The sequence below is a fragment of the Sceloporus occidentalis genome, unplaced genomic scaffold (assembly GCF_023333645.1).
Source record: "Sceloporus occidentalis isolate IW3139 unplaced genomic scaffold, rSceOcc1.0.p SCAF_144, whole genome shotgun sequence".
NCBI lineage: Eukaryota > Metazoa > Chordata > Lepidosauria > Squamata > Phrynosomatidae > Sceloporus > Sceloporus occidentalis.
This window is the reverse complement of record NW_028317124.1, coordinates 814,319-830,924: the sequence shown is the minus strand read 5'-3', so window position 1 is coordinate 830,924 and position 16,606 is coordinate 814,319. Positions and strand designations below refer to the sequence as shown.

General features: G+C 45.3%; 1 protein-coding gene across 1 annotated transcript in view; it reads right to left on the bottom strand.

Moving 5' to 3' along the window:
* Positions 1-16,606, bottom strand: part of LOC149280877 (phosphatidylinositol 3-kinase catalytic subunit type 3) — an 89,397-nt gene that overhangs the window by 55,578 nt on the left and 17,213 nt on the right. Inside the window, exons 9-22 of the mRNA XM_089499984.1 lie at positions 16,483-16,587; positions 15,728-15,820; positions 14,758-14,943; positions 10,438-10,586; positions 9,383-9,467; positions 9,019-9,086; positions 8,325-8,430; positions 6,243-6,359; positions 5,782-5,913; positions 4,760-4,888; positions 4,446-4,515; positions 3,875-3,939; positions 2,855-2,939; positions 2,077-2,151 (exon numbers count right to left, since the gene is read on the bottom strand). Of these exons, the coding sequence (XP_089356110.1) occupies positions 2,077-2,151; positions 2,855-2,939; positions 3,875-3,939; positions 4,446-4,515; positions 4,760-4,888; positions 5,782-5,913; positions 6,243-6,359; positions 8,325-8,430; positions 9,019-9,086; positions 9,383-9,467; positions 10,438-10,586; positions 14,758-14,943; positions 15,728-15,820; positions 16,483-16,587 (1,465 nt within the window). The remainder of the gene's footprint in view (positions 1-2,076; positions 2,152-2,854; positions 2,940-3,874; positions 3,940-4,445; positions 4,516-4,759; positions 4,889-5,781; positions 5,914-6,242; positions 6,360-8,324; positions 8,431-9,018; positions 9,087-9,382; positions 9,468-10,437; positions 10,587-14,757; positions 14,944-15,727; positions 15,821-16,482; positions 16,588-16,606) is intronic.

Here is a 16,606-nt window from a genome sequence, read left to right as displayed (position 1 = left end):
TATCTCTCCTGTGTTGCAATGGCCCTTTATCACTCCCATCACTCCTGTGTTGCAATGGCCCTTTATCACTCCCATCACTCCCGTGTTCCATTGGCCCTTTATCACTCCCATCACTCCTGTGTTCCATTGGCCCTTTATCACTCCCATCACTTCTGTGTTCCATTGGCCCTTTATCACTCCCATCACTCCTGTGTTCCATTGGCCCTTTATCACTCCCATCACTCCTGTGTTCCATTGGCCCTTTATCACTCCCATCACTCCTGTGTTCCATTGGCACGTTGTGTTTAAGTTTAAAAGGCTAATTGATGGTTAGAAAACCCTTTTGCAAATTATGTCAGAAATGTCCTTGTTTTCTATGACAACAGAGTGACCCCAAACTTTTGAATGGTCATGTTAATAGTCCACAACGGTTAAGAGATAGAGATGATCCAAGGTATGCTAATGACACCATGCTAGCAACTGCTACGGGCCAATGGAGACCAACGTGGCGCCATCAGATGATGCAAGAGATGTATTTATTACGCAACACTCAGCTTGGTTAATATTTATTATGAGCCCGAAAAAAGAAAAAAAAAATATATGTGGATGTTTGAACGATGTCGAAAGCCCCCAAAGATATTGAAAATTAAAATGATTTAAACAAACCAAAATAAAGTCCATATTTGTAAAACAAAACAGCGTAATGAAGCCCGCCAACAGCGATTGCTAAAGTATATGGAAACAGGAACCAAGACGGACGGAAAGATGTGCGAGTTTCCATTCGCGAGACGTACGGAGGGCCAAAGACTCGATCAGATCTACGACCCGCATAAAAAGATGCGGTCATCGTTACCGATAGCAGACACTTTGCTAATGGGGAAAACGGGGAGGCGAAAGCACATTAAACGTGATCCTATTTATACAGCGATACTCGATGCCGGCTATCTCACTAAAGCCATTTTTAATCCTAGCTCTGTGTTCAGTAAGACGTTAATTCCGCGGCCAGAACGTTACACTTCAAAGAGAAAAAACTGATTTTTTTTTGGAATCTGGAGCGGCCAGAAAACAACACGCAGGTAACGATCTACATGAGTGGGCTTCGACTGCCCTCTAGTGGCTCCCCGGGATAGTGCAGCCAGGACCCCTGAATAGGTTGCGTCACAATATCCGGATTATAGTCCCATCGCTGTTCTACATGACAACAGGTGGAATAAATGGCATTTATCACCCATTTTATAATCCAAAAACTACATTACATGGAAATAATATAACTATCCATTGTACGGGGCTGGCTCCCCAATATAACTATCCACTGAAGGTGGCTGGCTCGCCAATATAACTTTCCATTGTATGGGGCTGGCTCACCAATATAACTATCCATTGTACGGGGCTGGCTCCCCAATATAGCTATCCATTGTATGGGACTGGCTCGCCAATAGAACTTTCCATTGTATGGGGCTGGCTCACCAATATAACTATCCATTGTACGGGGCTGGCTTGCCAATATAACCATCCATTGTACAGGGCTGTCCTGCAGGAGGTACCCCCTGGAATCAGCCCTTTATAATGTAGACATAAACTGGAGAATACATTATTAAAATCGTAAACTGTGACCGTGGGAGCTCTTCCTGGGGACACGTGGAGCCCCTACCCTAAAAAAACCCCCCTTTAATTCATGAAGACCAAGTGGACACCGAAACGGCCCTCTACAAACTTTATACATTCCGCCTACTTGACTGAACGCAACACCTTGGTAGCTAAACGACGCGTTGAAGACATCACTCCCAAGCTGCCGAAGGCGCGAGCCTTTCATGGGGGGGAAAAATGTTTCATCGCGTAAAATGTTGCCTTATTCACAATTCTACAGGGAATGCTTAATTGTCATGTGACCCAGAAGCAGTAACGGAGGGGGGGGGGGTGTTGTTCACAGGGAAACAAAAAAGGGCTTTTTAAAAGTTTTTGCCCCAAACCCATGGAAGGAGAGACGCCAAGGGATGGCAAGTGTTAACAGCAGCGCGCCGAGGCCGCATCGTTTCCGCAATGTTAATCGGCTCCGCGCATGCATGCATGCATGCACTCGATGAACGGATAGCAGACCTGTTTTGGTGAGCAGGAGATTGTCCAGATGCCGGTCGCCAACTCCCAGGATGTAGGTGATGACGCAGTAACCGGCTGCAACGACAAAGCGGACGGCGGTGAGCGTGTTTTTAGGTATAAATGACAGCGGATTGGTTTTGTTGGTTACAGTTATAACGCTTTAACCCTTTAACTTCCATTTCTATGTCACTGGTGCCATCAGCGTAATTCCTTGCCATTGCGTTGTGTGTTAATGATGTGAAACTTTTCCTGTGTTTGTCACTTTTTCCTCCCCTGGTGAATGTAATTGCATAAACAATAAAGCGCGTTCTCTCGCATCCTGCCTGGTGGTCCGGCTTTCATTAGGAGGAGGGTGGCGTCTACAGCCAGCGACCGACGCGTTTAAAAGCATTCCCCGGTCTGTAAGCGGCTCGCTCCCTTCTCCGTTTCCTACATTACATCGGGTTTATCTGCTAAAACACCCACGGTCATAAAGCGAGGTGGAAGTGCTGTGAAGTCACGCGGGCAGAAGCCAACCCCCCCCTAAAGTCTTCCAAAATGGCAGCACACAGGCGTTTGAGTCAAATATTATAATATTCCCGTTAGTAAGTATCCTGTAGAAAGACACGTTAGATTTAAACATGTTGATGGTCCTATCACGTTAATGAAGCCCCCGTAAGGAAAGTTCTGGGGCTCACGTGAAATCCACGATGTAAGAAAGTGGAGAGTTTGGAAACGAGAGGCGCTTCATCTACAGCATTAAAACCCCTTCATGTACAGCCGGACCCCGTGTACTTACCGCAGCTTTTTACGTACGTGTCCATAACCTCGGCGCTTATCCCGTACGGCCCCTTCTCGCTCGGTGAATACTTTCTAAAAAAGTTCTAAAACAAATTTAAAAAAAAAAACCCCAGATAGAATAGGGATTGTGAGAAGGTGTAAAGAAACGAAAAATAATAAAATACGGGAATGCTGCTTCCTTTACCGGTAAATGGCGGTTTATACTAAACGGTGATATTTTTCCTCGTTGAGCACGGCACGGACGGCCACCGTCTGACTTTCCAATTTTCTGCATGAAGCCAAGTTGCAGACCTCAAAACCTTCATCTCAGTGCCCACCCCGGGGCAGCGCAGGGCAGTTTTCAACACACATACATACCAACACATGTATACACACACTTACTTACACGCATACAGACACATACACACTCACATGCATACACACATACTTACATACAGACCAACACATACATACACACACACACACACACTCACTTACTCGCATACATACTGACACACACACACAGAGACACACACACGCATACATACACACACCGACACACACGCATACATACATACTCACACACACACATACCGACACACACACACACGCATACATACATACATACATACTGACACACACACAGACACACACACATACATACCGACACACGTATACATACTCACACACACACGCACGCACACATACAGACACACTGACACACACACACATATACATACATACCGACACACACACATACCGACACACACACACACGCATACATACTCACACACACACACCGACACACACACACATACATACAGACACACACACACACACACACACACACATACTCACACACACACTCATACATACATACATACTGACACACACACGCATACATACATACTGACACACACATGCATACATACATACTCACACACGCATACATACATACTCACACACACACACATTACAGCGATTACAGCACAAAAAGGAAAAGTAACACGCATACAATGTAAAAGCACACAGAAGTTACCTGTATGCTGCCCTCGGTGGCGAGGACTTCGGCCACCGGAACCGACTGAATGAACTGCATGAACCCTGCAAGAGAAACGACGCGGCGTGTGTCAGAGATCTCGGCACGCGGCTTCCCGAGCGCCCCGGCCCGTCCATCACGCTGCCGTCCACAACAAGAAGAAATTGCGGCGCCGACCATCTACCCCGGAGCGACAGCTCACGCAGAATATAGTTCTGGAGATAAGGAAGGCTAAGCTTTCCCGGCCAAACCCGCAGACATTTGGTCTCCATCCAAGGACAACCCCGGATACTTCCTCCTGCCTGGGCCGTCTTCACCACAGGGGCCAAAAAATAAAAAAAAAGAAGAGCACCCGCCAACCACAGCACCCCCCTTCCAACCTCACATCAATGAGGCAGGGTGTAAGATCAGCTTTTAACCCTTGGTGCCCCAAACTGGCATCGTGCCAGTTTTAAATGTGGCTACGACCAGACCCAACTGGCACTTAAAGAGTTAACGAAAAGTTTGTGTAAGAAAAATGCTCCAAAAAATACATAAAACGCACAAACAAATAATAATAATAAAAAATTACCATGCTTTGTGCTCGTAGCCAGAACCTTGTACGGCGTTAACTTTAAATCCAGGTTTTCTTTGCGTAACAGCTGTAAAAAAACAAAATATATATATTATGGATTTGAAAAAAATGTCAAAAATCATTATCGGCGGAGGAAAGTGCACAATAAACTTGTAGAGAGAGAGAGTAGTGATAGAGAGAGTGAGAGAGTGAGAGAATGAGAGTGAGAGAGTGAGAGAATGAGAGAGTGAGAGAATGAGAAAGCGAGAAATAGATTTGCAGCCACGGCATCTCAGCGAGGGCCACGCATTCCACCTCTTAATATTTATTACCTTATCCATTAATGAAATGATTTGAAGGATCAGTTGGTCTTGACGCAAATCATCGCCATTTTTGAAGATAACGGGGTACTTCCCTCCGTCTTCAGTTTTGAAGAATAACTTTGCAGGCATAAGCGCGCTCTAAAGGAGCAAAAACGAAGCGGGAGATGCATCAAATCCCGTTAACAGCCGAGAAAACAAACAATATCCTTCCAACCGACAACATGTCACCGGACGATAACCAAAACCCACTCACACGGGAAGAGGGTCCCGCTCGGGAGCTTTAAAAAAAAAAAATAATAATAAAAAAAATAATAAAAAAGTATTTTATTATTACCCCAGTTCATGGGGCAGAGAATCAGAAAGGGGGGGAGGTGCTGGGACAGAGGTGGGGGTTAAAAAGTTGCTCAGCATGATGGGAATTGTAGTTTAGAGCAGTTTCGTTGGCCCATATCCGGCTTCCCCTGCAGCTGAGCGTACACGGGTGCAGCATGATGGGAGTCGCAGTCCGCCGAGCCTGATTAGCTTATTTTTTGTGTGCACGGCAGACGGATGTGGATGGAAATTCTCGCTGCGTCGGCGGCGTTCATTACACATTCTGCGCGGGTCTGAACCCGGATGCCTTCAGACTAATCCTGTCTGGCCCGATGAGCCTCTCCGCCGACGCGCGTTCAGCGGCAGTCCGTTTAAATTGAGCTCCGTTGGGTTATTAAAGCGAACCGGTCGCCTAAAATAAACTGCGGCTCGTCGGAGATGGATGGGTTGACGGTTTCGCGGCTTCAGAATGAGTTTATGGAGCTTATTCTGGCCCAGGGGGCAGCCAAAGTGATGCGTGCATGCGCTGGCACCATACAAGACTTACTTACAGAAACGGGCCAAAAACTTACGATTTCAGTATTGAGGGGGGAAAAAAGAAAAGCTGAAACTATTAACTTTCCCGTTAAATAAACGCATGCTGAACAAGGAAAAACTTTATTTAAAAAATAAAATTAAACACAGAGCAGCAGTTTTTTTATTCAGTATATAATCTATACCTTAAACAGGGTGGCTTTCTCGGGGATGATTCCTCGGATCTTCACCTGAGGCTCGAGCGGCAGAGGGATGGGTTCGATCTCCGACAGGTTCATCTTCTCATTATCTGCCAGCAAAGCCTGGAGACGCTCGTTCTGTAAACGATTGGCGCAAAAAGTTTAACCCAATAAATCTCCCAGAATTAAATCTAACATCGTAGAAACATATACGGTCATGCGCTGATTTAAATGGTTTATTCTTTGCATAAATCACTTACTTATCCCGGGGGGGGGGGATATAATAAATCCCCCCCAAAATAGAATAATAAATAAAATAAAAATAATAATTTAAAAAAAATATTTTTATATACAGAAATAATACTATAATTATCTGTCTGACTATAATTATTATCTTGCTGCAATCCGACAGACACCGATGCGATGAAACAAACAGAGCAGGCGGGGGAGCGGGAGCAAACACTCACCTTTTTCTTGCGGTTCCCACTTTCTCGCTGCACCGCTTTCATCAGATGGACCAGTCTGTCTACGAACGTCTGCTGGGTCGCCAGCAGCGAGCGCATCACTCGGACCGACTTATCACCCTGAGCCGGGGAACAGAGAGCGGAAGACATCAATAAGCCTTTTCCCCTTAATGCGTACAGACATCAATCCCTTTCGCAACCACGGTATAGTATAATTGGTACATTCATTCACACACTACCACTGAAAGGTTTGGGGTCAAACCCTTGTTTTTGAACGAAAAGCAGACTTTTTCCATTAAAGTAAAATTTTTTATGGAATCTGTTCATAGGCGTACACTTCACCACTCCCATCACTCCCGTGTTCCAATGGCCCTTTATCACTCCCATGTTCCAATGGCCCTTTATCACTCCCATCACTCCCGTGTTCCAATGGCCCTTTATCACTCCCATCACTCCCGTGTTCCAATGGCCCTTTATCACTCCTGTGTTCCAATGGCCCTTTATCACTCCCATCACTCCTGTGTGCCAACGGCCCTTTATCACTCCCATCACTCCTGTGTGCCAACGGCCCTTTATCACTCCCATCACTCCTGTGTTCCAACGGCCCTTTATCACTCCCATGTTCCAATGGCCCTTTATCACTCCCATCACTCCTGTGTGCCAACGGCCCTTTATCACTCCCATCACTCCTGTGTGCCAACGGCCCTTTATCACTCCCATCACTCCTGTGTTCCAACGGCCCTTTATCACTCCCGTGTTCCAATGGCCCTTTATCACTCCCATCACTCCTGTGTTCCAACGGCCCTTTATCACTCCCGTGTTCCAATGGCCCTTTATCACTCCCATCACTCCTGTGTGCCAACGGCCCTTTATCACTCCCATCACTCCTGTGTGCCAACGGCCCTTTATCACTCCCATAACTCCTGTGTTCCAATGGCACGTTGTGTTCACTGATCCAAGTTTAACTTTAAAAGGCTAATTGATTGTTAGAAAGAACTTTTGTAATTATGTTACAGCCAGTGACCGGGTACGTCACCGGTCCCAAAGGATTGTTTTTTGGTGACATGCCTGCTACTTCATTGTTGTCAAAGAACATACTCAGTACGCGATGCTTCGGAGATGCATTGTTTTAAATAAAAGCTATCAATATCCATTCAATATCCTGCACTGAAGTTCTCTCCATTCTCCTCCTACTCCCCTCACTGTATTAACCTCTACCACCTTCGCAGGGAGGCTGTTCCGTGTATCTACCACCCTCTCAGTAAAGTAAAACTTCCTTACATTGTATCTAAGCCTCTGATTATTTCAGATATGTATAAAGCGATGCTTGGATTTACGTTATGCAAAGATCTAGGATGTCGGAAAAGTCACAGATCTGCTTCAACTTTGGATGATACACGGAGTAAACCAACAGCAACGCAGAGATCCGGCACGTCCGCCGAGCTGTGCGTTTCATTTCAATATTCATTTTGTGACATCGAGTTGGCGGGTGGAACCGGCGGCCCCCGCTATCCGGGAAGGAATCCATTTAAAATAATGCCATAGGATAATTTAGAAAGAAGAGGCTATTTGACGCTTTGGTGAGCTCTGTTCTGGTAAAACGGAATGTAAGAACCCAAAGAGCATAAAAACCACACATTACGGGGCGAGGGGGGGGGCCCGAAACAAAAAACAACAATATAAAATCAGACCCATCCCGCCCCCGTCTAGTCGCCCGTTTCTCCTGCTGTAAAGACTCAAACCTTAATCAGTCGCTGGTCTCGTCTTAGATTCAGGAGCCGTATGTTTATCCCATGCATGTTTAATACCCTCGCTGTATTACCCTCTACCACTTCTGCTGGGAGGCTCCTCCACTTACCTACCAGTGAAAATAAGAATGAGACAGAGCTCTTTGTGTACCACATCCTCTCCAGTGAGGACGACAACAAACATTTCGCATATATATTCAATCATACCAGAGAACTCTCTCTCTCGGGGTTTAACTCGGGGGCTCCAGGTGAAGCACGGCTTACTCGGGGTCTGCGAGTCGGAGAAGCCGATGGGCGCGGTTACCGATGAGCGCGGTTACTGAAAGGCTGTCGTTACCTTTAGAAGCGCCTGGCTAAAGCGTCTCATGACGTTCAGATACATCTCGTGGGTCTTTGGATCCCTCTGCTGGGTGTCCTGGTCTTCACATTCCACTATCACGTACCTTAAACGACGTAAAGACACACGCGGGTTAAGAGAGAAGAGGGATCCAGCTCGTTTAGGATAGAGCAGGGGCCGCTTTTGGTTTCCTCGCGTGATGCCCTGCTTGCCACGTCCCGTCTACCCACTGTACAGCGCTGTAGAATAGGATGGCGCTATATGAATGACAACTGGCACCGTCTAGGCTTCCGCCATCACTATAGCGATACCACCAATTACTCAACCTTTTTATTGGTCATTCAACGTAACGGCTTGGCGGATATTTAGATATAAAGCATAGGACAGGCGGCAGCGTAACAGCAATCCCGGTCTATTCTGTCCATGGGGGCCGGATGCGGCTGTTCCACTTATCTACTAACCTTGCAAATCGTGAAGGAGTCTCGGGGCGCATAAAAGCTTTGTGATACATTTCAGAGGCCGACCTTCTCCCGTTTTACATCCGGAGGCGCCTCAGGAGAACTAAACATTTTATGGGACGCGGACCCCACCCCGATCCGAAAGCTCCCTGTATACAGCGATAAGACGGATGTAGAGGAACCGCGCAAAACCATTACCCCCCCCCCCCCCCCCCGCCTGAGTCCGTTATACGAACCAGTATAAATAGTTGGCCAGCGTCGAGTTCTTACAGGCTCTTGTAATCAAGAAGGTGCAGAGGTCCTGCTGGAAAACACAGAAAATACTTACATGCGTTCAATTCAATATAGTCAATAGCTTCCAAGTGTCCCTGTTTAGTTTGGCGAGTCCTTTCATTTTTAGGTCCCAAATCCCTGCACCCCTCTTTTCCTCCCCCGAAGCCCCTCTTTTCTAGGAGGTCAGAATGTTTGCTGGGTATGAGGGGATCGCAGGGTTCTACAGCCCTAAAAGCCCCGATAATGCGTATAGAAACAGCAGGGAATGGCTTTAAAAATTAAACGGTGTTCAGAACCAACAGTAATGAGACCTGAGCTGTAACTTACTTCTAGGTTCTCCGCTTCTAATCCATCCTTGGCTTTAGATGTGGGCGCAGGGGAAGCCGGGAGATTACTAGTTACGATCTGTGAACTGTTAAAAAGATAAATAACACATTATTATATACGGTATATATATATACATACAAACAGATACATAAACACTACTGTTCGTTCAGCTGTTTTCACAGGAACGATGACATTTCTGGCTGTAACATAATTACAAAAGGGTTTTCTAATCATCAATACGCCTTTTAAACTTAAACGGGTTAGCGAACACAGTGTGCTATTGGAACACAGGAGTGATAAAGGGCCATTGGAACACAGGAGTGATGGGAGTGATAAAGGGCCATTGGGACACAGAAGTGATGGGAGTGATAAAGGGCCATTGGAACACAGGAGTGATGGGAGTGATAAAGGGCCATTGGAACACAGGAGTGATGGGAGTGATAAAGGGCCATTGGAACACAGAAGTGATGGGAGTGACAAAGGGCCATCGGGACACAGGAGTGATAGAAGTGATAAAGGGCCATTGGGACACAGGAGTGATGGGAGTGATAAATGGCCTCTGTAAGAAGATATGCGTGTATTTGTATTTAATATAGATGTATCTATGATGGCAAATGCTTGCAATGTTTTTAAATGAGAACATGGCTACAAAGGGTTATATTTTCTCCCTACATACATTTACTGTTCCTGTACAAACATAGACTGGGCACAGATAACAGAGCGAGAACTCGTACAAACGGCTGATATGCAGCTGCCTGAAAATATTATATTACGGGGCAAAGTTACAAAAAAAATTTTTTTAAATTGTATTTTTCTGATACTGGTAATAAAAAAAAAAAACTGGTGGGGGTGAAGGGTCAGGATCTGGCACAAAAAAAAAAGACGAAGACAAACCAATACATTAGGACAATCTTATGATACTTTGCAAGCCCCTTAGTAGCCAAACATAACGTCAAGACTTCGACCGGTCCCGCCACTGCCGAGTTACGTCATAAGACGAGGCATTAGTCCAAGAAAACAAAATAAATCTTTGTTCTCTCTCGGCGGAAACGTACCTGTCCATATCTGTGGGGTTTGCGCCGGACGTGCTGTCCACCATCAGGCCCTGGCTGTCCTTTTTTGTCGGCTCCAGACCACTTTTTATGTCATCAAAGTTCTCATACTTTAGAGCCTGAACCAACTGCAACAAGTACATCAGCAAATCCTGGAGAAAAAAAATAATAAAATAACAATATTATTATTATTAACAATAATAAATAATAAGCATTTTCCATGATTGATTTAAAAGTATTTTTAGAAAATCCATTTTTTTTTTAAGTATTATTTTTCTATAAAAATGTTTTACATTTCTATTAATTTTCTCTTGTGCTTTAGTTGGGCAGGTAAAACCCTTTGCGAGCTTCTACTTCCCATCCACGTCCCTGCTGGCCTGATATCGACACATTAGTCCAAGAGACGAGAGACTGGAGAAGTTTGTGACATCAGATCCCTGGAAGTTATCTGAAGAAGGCACCTCTGAGCTTTTATATTATTATTTATTGCTTTATATAGCGCCATCAGATTCAGCAGCGCTGTACAATGGGTAGACAGGACATAACAACAGAGGGTCAGAGGCTGAGATGGAATTGAAGTAGGTTTTATTTTACTGAGAGGGGGGTAGATAAGTGGAACAGCCTCCCAGCAGAAGTGATAGAGGTTAATACATGCATGGGGCAGGCACACAGCTCCTGAATCTAAGACGAGACCAACGACTGATTAAGGTTCGAGCCTTTACAGCAGGAAAAGCGGACAGACTAGACGGGGGCCGAATGGGGCCGATCTGACGGCAGGTTCCATGTTGCTCCGTCTGCCCGTGGCAGTCACGCGTCTCTTGCTTTAGCAGGCAATCTGGAGCGAGTACCTGTGATAAGCGATAATATTTCTCCCACCCACGACGCTAAATATAGTCTTGTCCTAAATGATGTAAACCGTCAAAGTGAATAAATATACCTCTTATACGGTACGTTGCCATGGAAACGTGTTTATCGCTTTATTGCAAAGTAAGGCACAAAATTACAGAAAAGATATACCAAACGATATCCAACGGAAAGCAGCATAATACAAATTACAGTCCTTAGGTTACAAAATAGCTGACATCGTGATCAGGGATCAGAGATCGCCCCAGCAGGCCAAGCCCAAGGGTCCGATCTCAAGCCCAAAAAGTTTTGTGGCTTTTGAAGTTTGCCTCCAAACTCTCGAAAAGCAGATTTGTCTCAGCCCGAAACCAAGTGTATTCCCACAAGACGGGGAAAGAAAAGGAAAAAAAAAAAAACACATAAGTGGATAGAAGGTCTTCTGTAGCTTGTTATCCAGCTATGAGAACTCTGCTGCCACCACCAGGCAAAAAAGATGAATTACAACTAAAACAGTCATGGAACCTCCAGGGCTCCACAAAAGAGACCATTTAACGGCGTCCGCCAGCCTCTTACCCTCAGAAGATTCCAGTGCATCGTGTGTTACATCCCGAGCGCACGATTAGAGGTTCTCTCCGCTTATATGAGCGGTTTGGGGAGGTGGCCCTGATATTGTGCCCCATTATTGTATGTAACCTCATGAGAACCTTCATACGAACCCTGGCATTGATTATTGTGTAGAACCAGAAGTTGTATGGCATTTTATTTCGTTATGTAAAATAGCGACAGTATTCTTGTAACCTTGTCTTTTTTTTTTGTGCTTACAGGTCTATAATTCTCCAGTATCAGGTTAGGGATCCTGGTGGCCACTACGTCTCATGAAGTAGCCAGTGGTAGATGCTCAAACTGCTGTTCCAAACTGGAATATTGCGTTACCAGATCCCAAAAGTCTTCTTTAAGATATTTATAAAGCTGCATTTATCTCCTCTCGCATTCCTCTAATGCATACGTTATCTCTCTGGTTCTGTCTGCCATATCTGCCCTCTTAGAGTAGTCTGGTGGACATCTCTTAGTCCGTTAAAGCAACTGGCTAGCTCAATAAATACAAAGGTCTGCAGCCAGCTATGACCGGGCCGCGATGGCGATCAGAGTCATTCTCCATGGCGGGAGACGTAAGACGTGGCTCCTTTCCATCACGGCTCCGCGTTCTCATCTCCGTTCATGCGGTGAAGAGGCGGCCATCTTGTCTTGATTGCATTGTCCTCTGGGGCCCACCATACGTCTGTTCCCCAGACTTATCGAGCCACCACTTAACCAGAATCCTCACCCTGACTGTCCGTCGGGGACACGGACAGAACGAGCCGCTTATCGCGGTATTCCCTTCCTTGCGTGTCTGGCCTTTTCATCGTCAATGTTGAGTGCTCCATGGCGTTAGAGACAATCGAGTGTCGGCGACGACAATGACATTTAATCTACTTTTACTGCCAGGTAGTTTGGCGGACAGATTCTTATAATTCTTCTAATATGGCTGCTCATCGCGGGGATAAAATGACCGTTTACGTGAAAAAAAATAAAAAAATAAATAATAATAAAAAAGGGTAATTATATATAAGTAGAGGCGTCCGCAATGAGTCAACCTTTAAACGAGAAGGAATGCAATTAAATACATGTACCGGAAAAATCCATAACAAGCCGACGCTAATAGAACGAGATCTATGACTGCAAATACATCCACGGAATCGATACACGCAGAGCGAGAGCAACGGACAGAATACAGATGATCTACCGGAGACGGGAGACGGGAGACGGACCGCGCTTCAAGTCCTCGACCCGGGAGACAGAGGAGGAAGGACTGGACGCATCCAGACGTTTATCATCATTTAGTGTTATCTGGCGGGTGGCGATTTATCACATTTCCTTCTACCCGTTCTGCTGGGAGGCCGATCCACTTATCTACCACCCACTCTGCAATCATATACTAAATGTTTATACACTTAATTACTGCAGAAGCATCACCCGTCATCACTCATGTATGTATAACCGATTACATGTTCATTTAGGAGCCAGGAAGAGACTCGTCTCCAGAGATCAAAGTAAGGGAGAACCGCTGGAAGGGTTTTTAGAGACACGGACCTTACTACTCACTATGAGAAGGTTTCTAAGGTCGTTATGCGATCCTACATGCGCTGTCAGGTCCTTGCCCCCTATGTGTAGTTTTGGTCACAACAAGCTCTACAGCTTCTAAGAAAAGGATTTTTTTTTCTATAATTAAAAACATTTAGATAACGAGCGTACAAACTTTATATTTAATAAGGTAATATTTGCAAAAAATAAATAAATTAGCGGTAAAAAAATTTTTTTTTATAAAAAATAAAAATAATTGAATGATTTAACTGTAGTTAAAATAAAAAAATAAAAATCCTTGCATATAAAAAATACTTGTAGGTCAATCCAAGTGCCATTCGATTGAAAGAAAATGGGGAGGGGGGATCCCTGTCTTATTATAGAAACACAAAGACTCCATTGAGTGTTTTCCGTCTCCTATTTAAATAGAACATCTTCAATTTTCTTTCGGCTATTCGGCCCCGAGTTTCACTCAGAGAAATGGCCTTTGGTTCTGACGAGACGGCCGTGCGATCCGGAGCTCGAAAGGTCACAGCAAAACGTAACAAATAAATTGAATCTTGACGGCCACTTGCAAGCCGGGGCGCTGAGCGGCGAGACCCCCGCGCCCCCGATCGATATATTCTCCCAGCGAGTAACGGAACTTCTATCAGATTATCCAGAGAGGTCACAGATCTGCCCATACTCTCTCATCCTAACGCCCCGCGGCGCCAGACCAGCGAGCAGATTATTATTAACCTGCAAATTCAAATTAAAACACGGAAACACAGAGTCTGCCGGCAGATTGGCCCCATCCGGCCCCCCGTCCAGTCTGCCCGTTTCTCCTGCTGTAAAGACTCAAACCTCAATCAGTCGTTGGTCTCGTCTTAGATTCAGGAGCCATATGCCGATCCCATGTGTGTTTAATCCCCTCAACTGTATTACCCTCTACCACTTCTGCTGGGAGGCTGTTCCTTTCATCTACCACCCTCTCCATAAAACCCCCTTACATTCCATCTAAGCCTCTGAATTTTAGATTATAGCCTCTTATAGTAACATTTCTCCTCTGAAATAAACTTCGCTCCTGTACTTTAAGTCCCTTTATCTATTTAAATGTTTGTTTTTTTTACCTCCTCTCTCCCTTTTTATATTAAAATTTAAGCTATTTTTCACAGATTCTGCAGATCTCCGCCCACTCGTTACGAGGTTTTGGGCACTTTGGCCACTCATACAAAGTCTCCTATCTCCTGCATCCTGTATCAACCATAAAACATTACAAAGATTTAAATAAAACATTTAAAAAAGTAAGCGGCCAATCAGCAAGAGGGACAAGCTGCACGCAGGGACTTATTAGCAGGAACATGGAACATGGGGTCTTACTTCATCATCTGCTTGCTGGAGCCTAGCTACGGCGTAACGGCGCACGGTGGGGTTGGTGAAGTGAGAAGAAAGAAGCTCCAGAGAGTCTTCAACATCCATCGGCTTCCATTTTCCCAACAGCTCCAGAGCTTGCTTGGCCTCTTGGGGTAGATCCCAGTTGACGCATTTCAGGAACTTTGTTAAAGCCTAATGCACGGGGAGGAAAAAAAAAAAAGTAAGCGTTAGGCCTAGAATACATTTTTCTGTAAAAAAAAAAAAATCTCTAATCACTAGTAGGGGGTTAATGTCTCAACATTAAACAAATATGAAAGAAAAAAAGGGCAAATTTGGTAAAGATGGTATTTTTATGGCTTAACGAAATTCTAAAGCATTGCAAGCATTCGCCACTACCTAGGAACATGGAGCCCAACCGGCCCCCGCATCTAGTCGGCTTGTTTCGTTGGTCTTGTCTTAGATTCAGGAGCCGTAGGTCTATCCCATGCTTGCTTAATACCCTTACTGTATTACCCTCTACCACTTCTGCTGGAAAGCAGTTCCACAATTATTATACTTGAAGGAGAGATCTAGGTAGCCTTGAAAGCTCATAATCTACTTTCCCATCGACCAGTCGTGCTACAGGGAGCAGAATGTACGGCGTCTGACTCCCTGCTGCCAGCCTCTGGATCTGCGGCCCAGAATACCCCGCTGGCGGACCGTCCCTTTAAAGATAAGACAAAGCGGCCATTAATTCGGGTTCTCCTTATGGTCACAATACCCAACGCCCGGTTATATTACACATCAGGTCGTAATGGAAACGGAACCTGCCTCCTACATGACTTCTCATTAAGTGGCCGCCTGGGCTCCTAACCCTCTGTGAATATGAAGATCGCTCCGCAGTGGACCTACAGGGGATGCCTGGGACGCGCTTCATCTGCTAGCGTCTCGGCATAACACTTACACGTTCAAAGATAAGATCATTAAGGATTCTCACCTTTTCCTGGTTGGTCAGATAGTATCGGAACTTCCACACCAAGTCTTGCTCCTCGGACGTCAGCTGCTTGGTCGGCGGGTAGCCGACGATTATCTTAAGGAGAACAAAAATAAGACGTGTCGTTGAGACGTAGAGTTAGGATTTTAGTTCCCTTGGCCAACACTAGCAAGTTCCTCCAGAGAGAAGAGAAGAGCAGAGCAGGCAGGCCCTGTATAATGCATAATTCAATGTCTAAGGAGACTTCGAAAAAATCCCACCAATTTAACTATACATTACACAGGGTCAGCCAAGCTCTCCATGCAGCAGAAGGTCACTAGAGATGGACCTTCTATGATATATAGTGAAGCCTAGGAGCAGAAACTCAACTCTCAGTTGTGATAACTCGAGCGGCCATGCGATGTATCATCAAGGAAACCTCTTCTCACTAGAGCTGCTCCGGGAAAGAAAGTGCGACTTTCTGGCCATTGTTGGCGATGGACAAGTGTGACGACCAGACCGAACATCCCATCCGTTGTGATGACTAAAGTAAAATGTATCTGAGCAGACTCTATGTGATCAAACCTTCCAAGGAAAGAATTCAATGGCGGATCTACTAAGGGTTCTTTGCTTAATATTTTGCCCTCAAACTCAAGAGGGAAGCTTCACAATCACCACCAAAGGAGCGTTTATCTTGGACACTCGCCTTGAGAACTCGTTCTAAAGAAAACCCCGTAATCATGGCACCTGACAGCGGACTGGGTTCCTTCGTGGCTTACATTGAGCTGGTCTCTGGTCGCAGCATTAGGCTTCAGGTCGTGATCGGAAGGACCACTTCTCAGACTCCTGGCCAACTTGTGATGTTTACTCTCTACTAGGTTTTCCTGGAAAGTAGAACAGCAG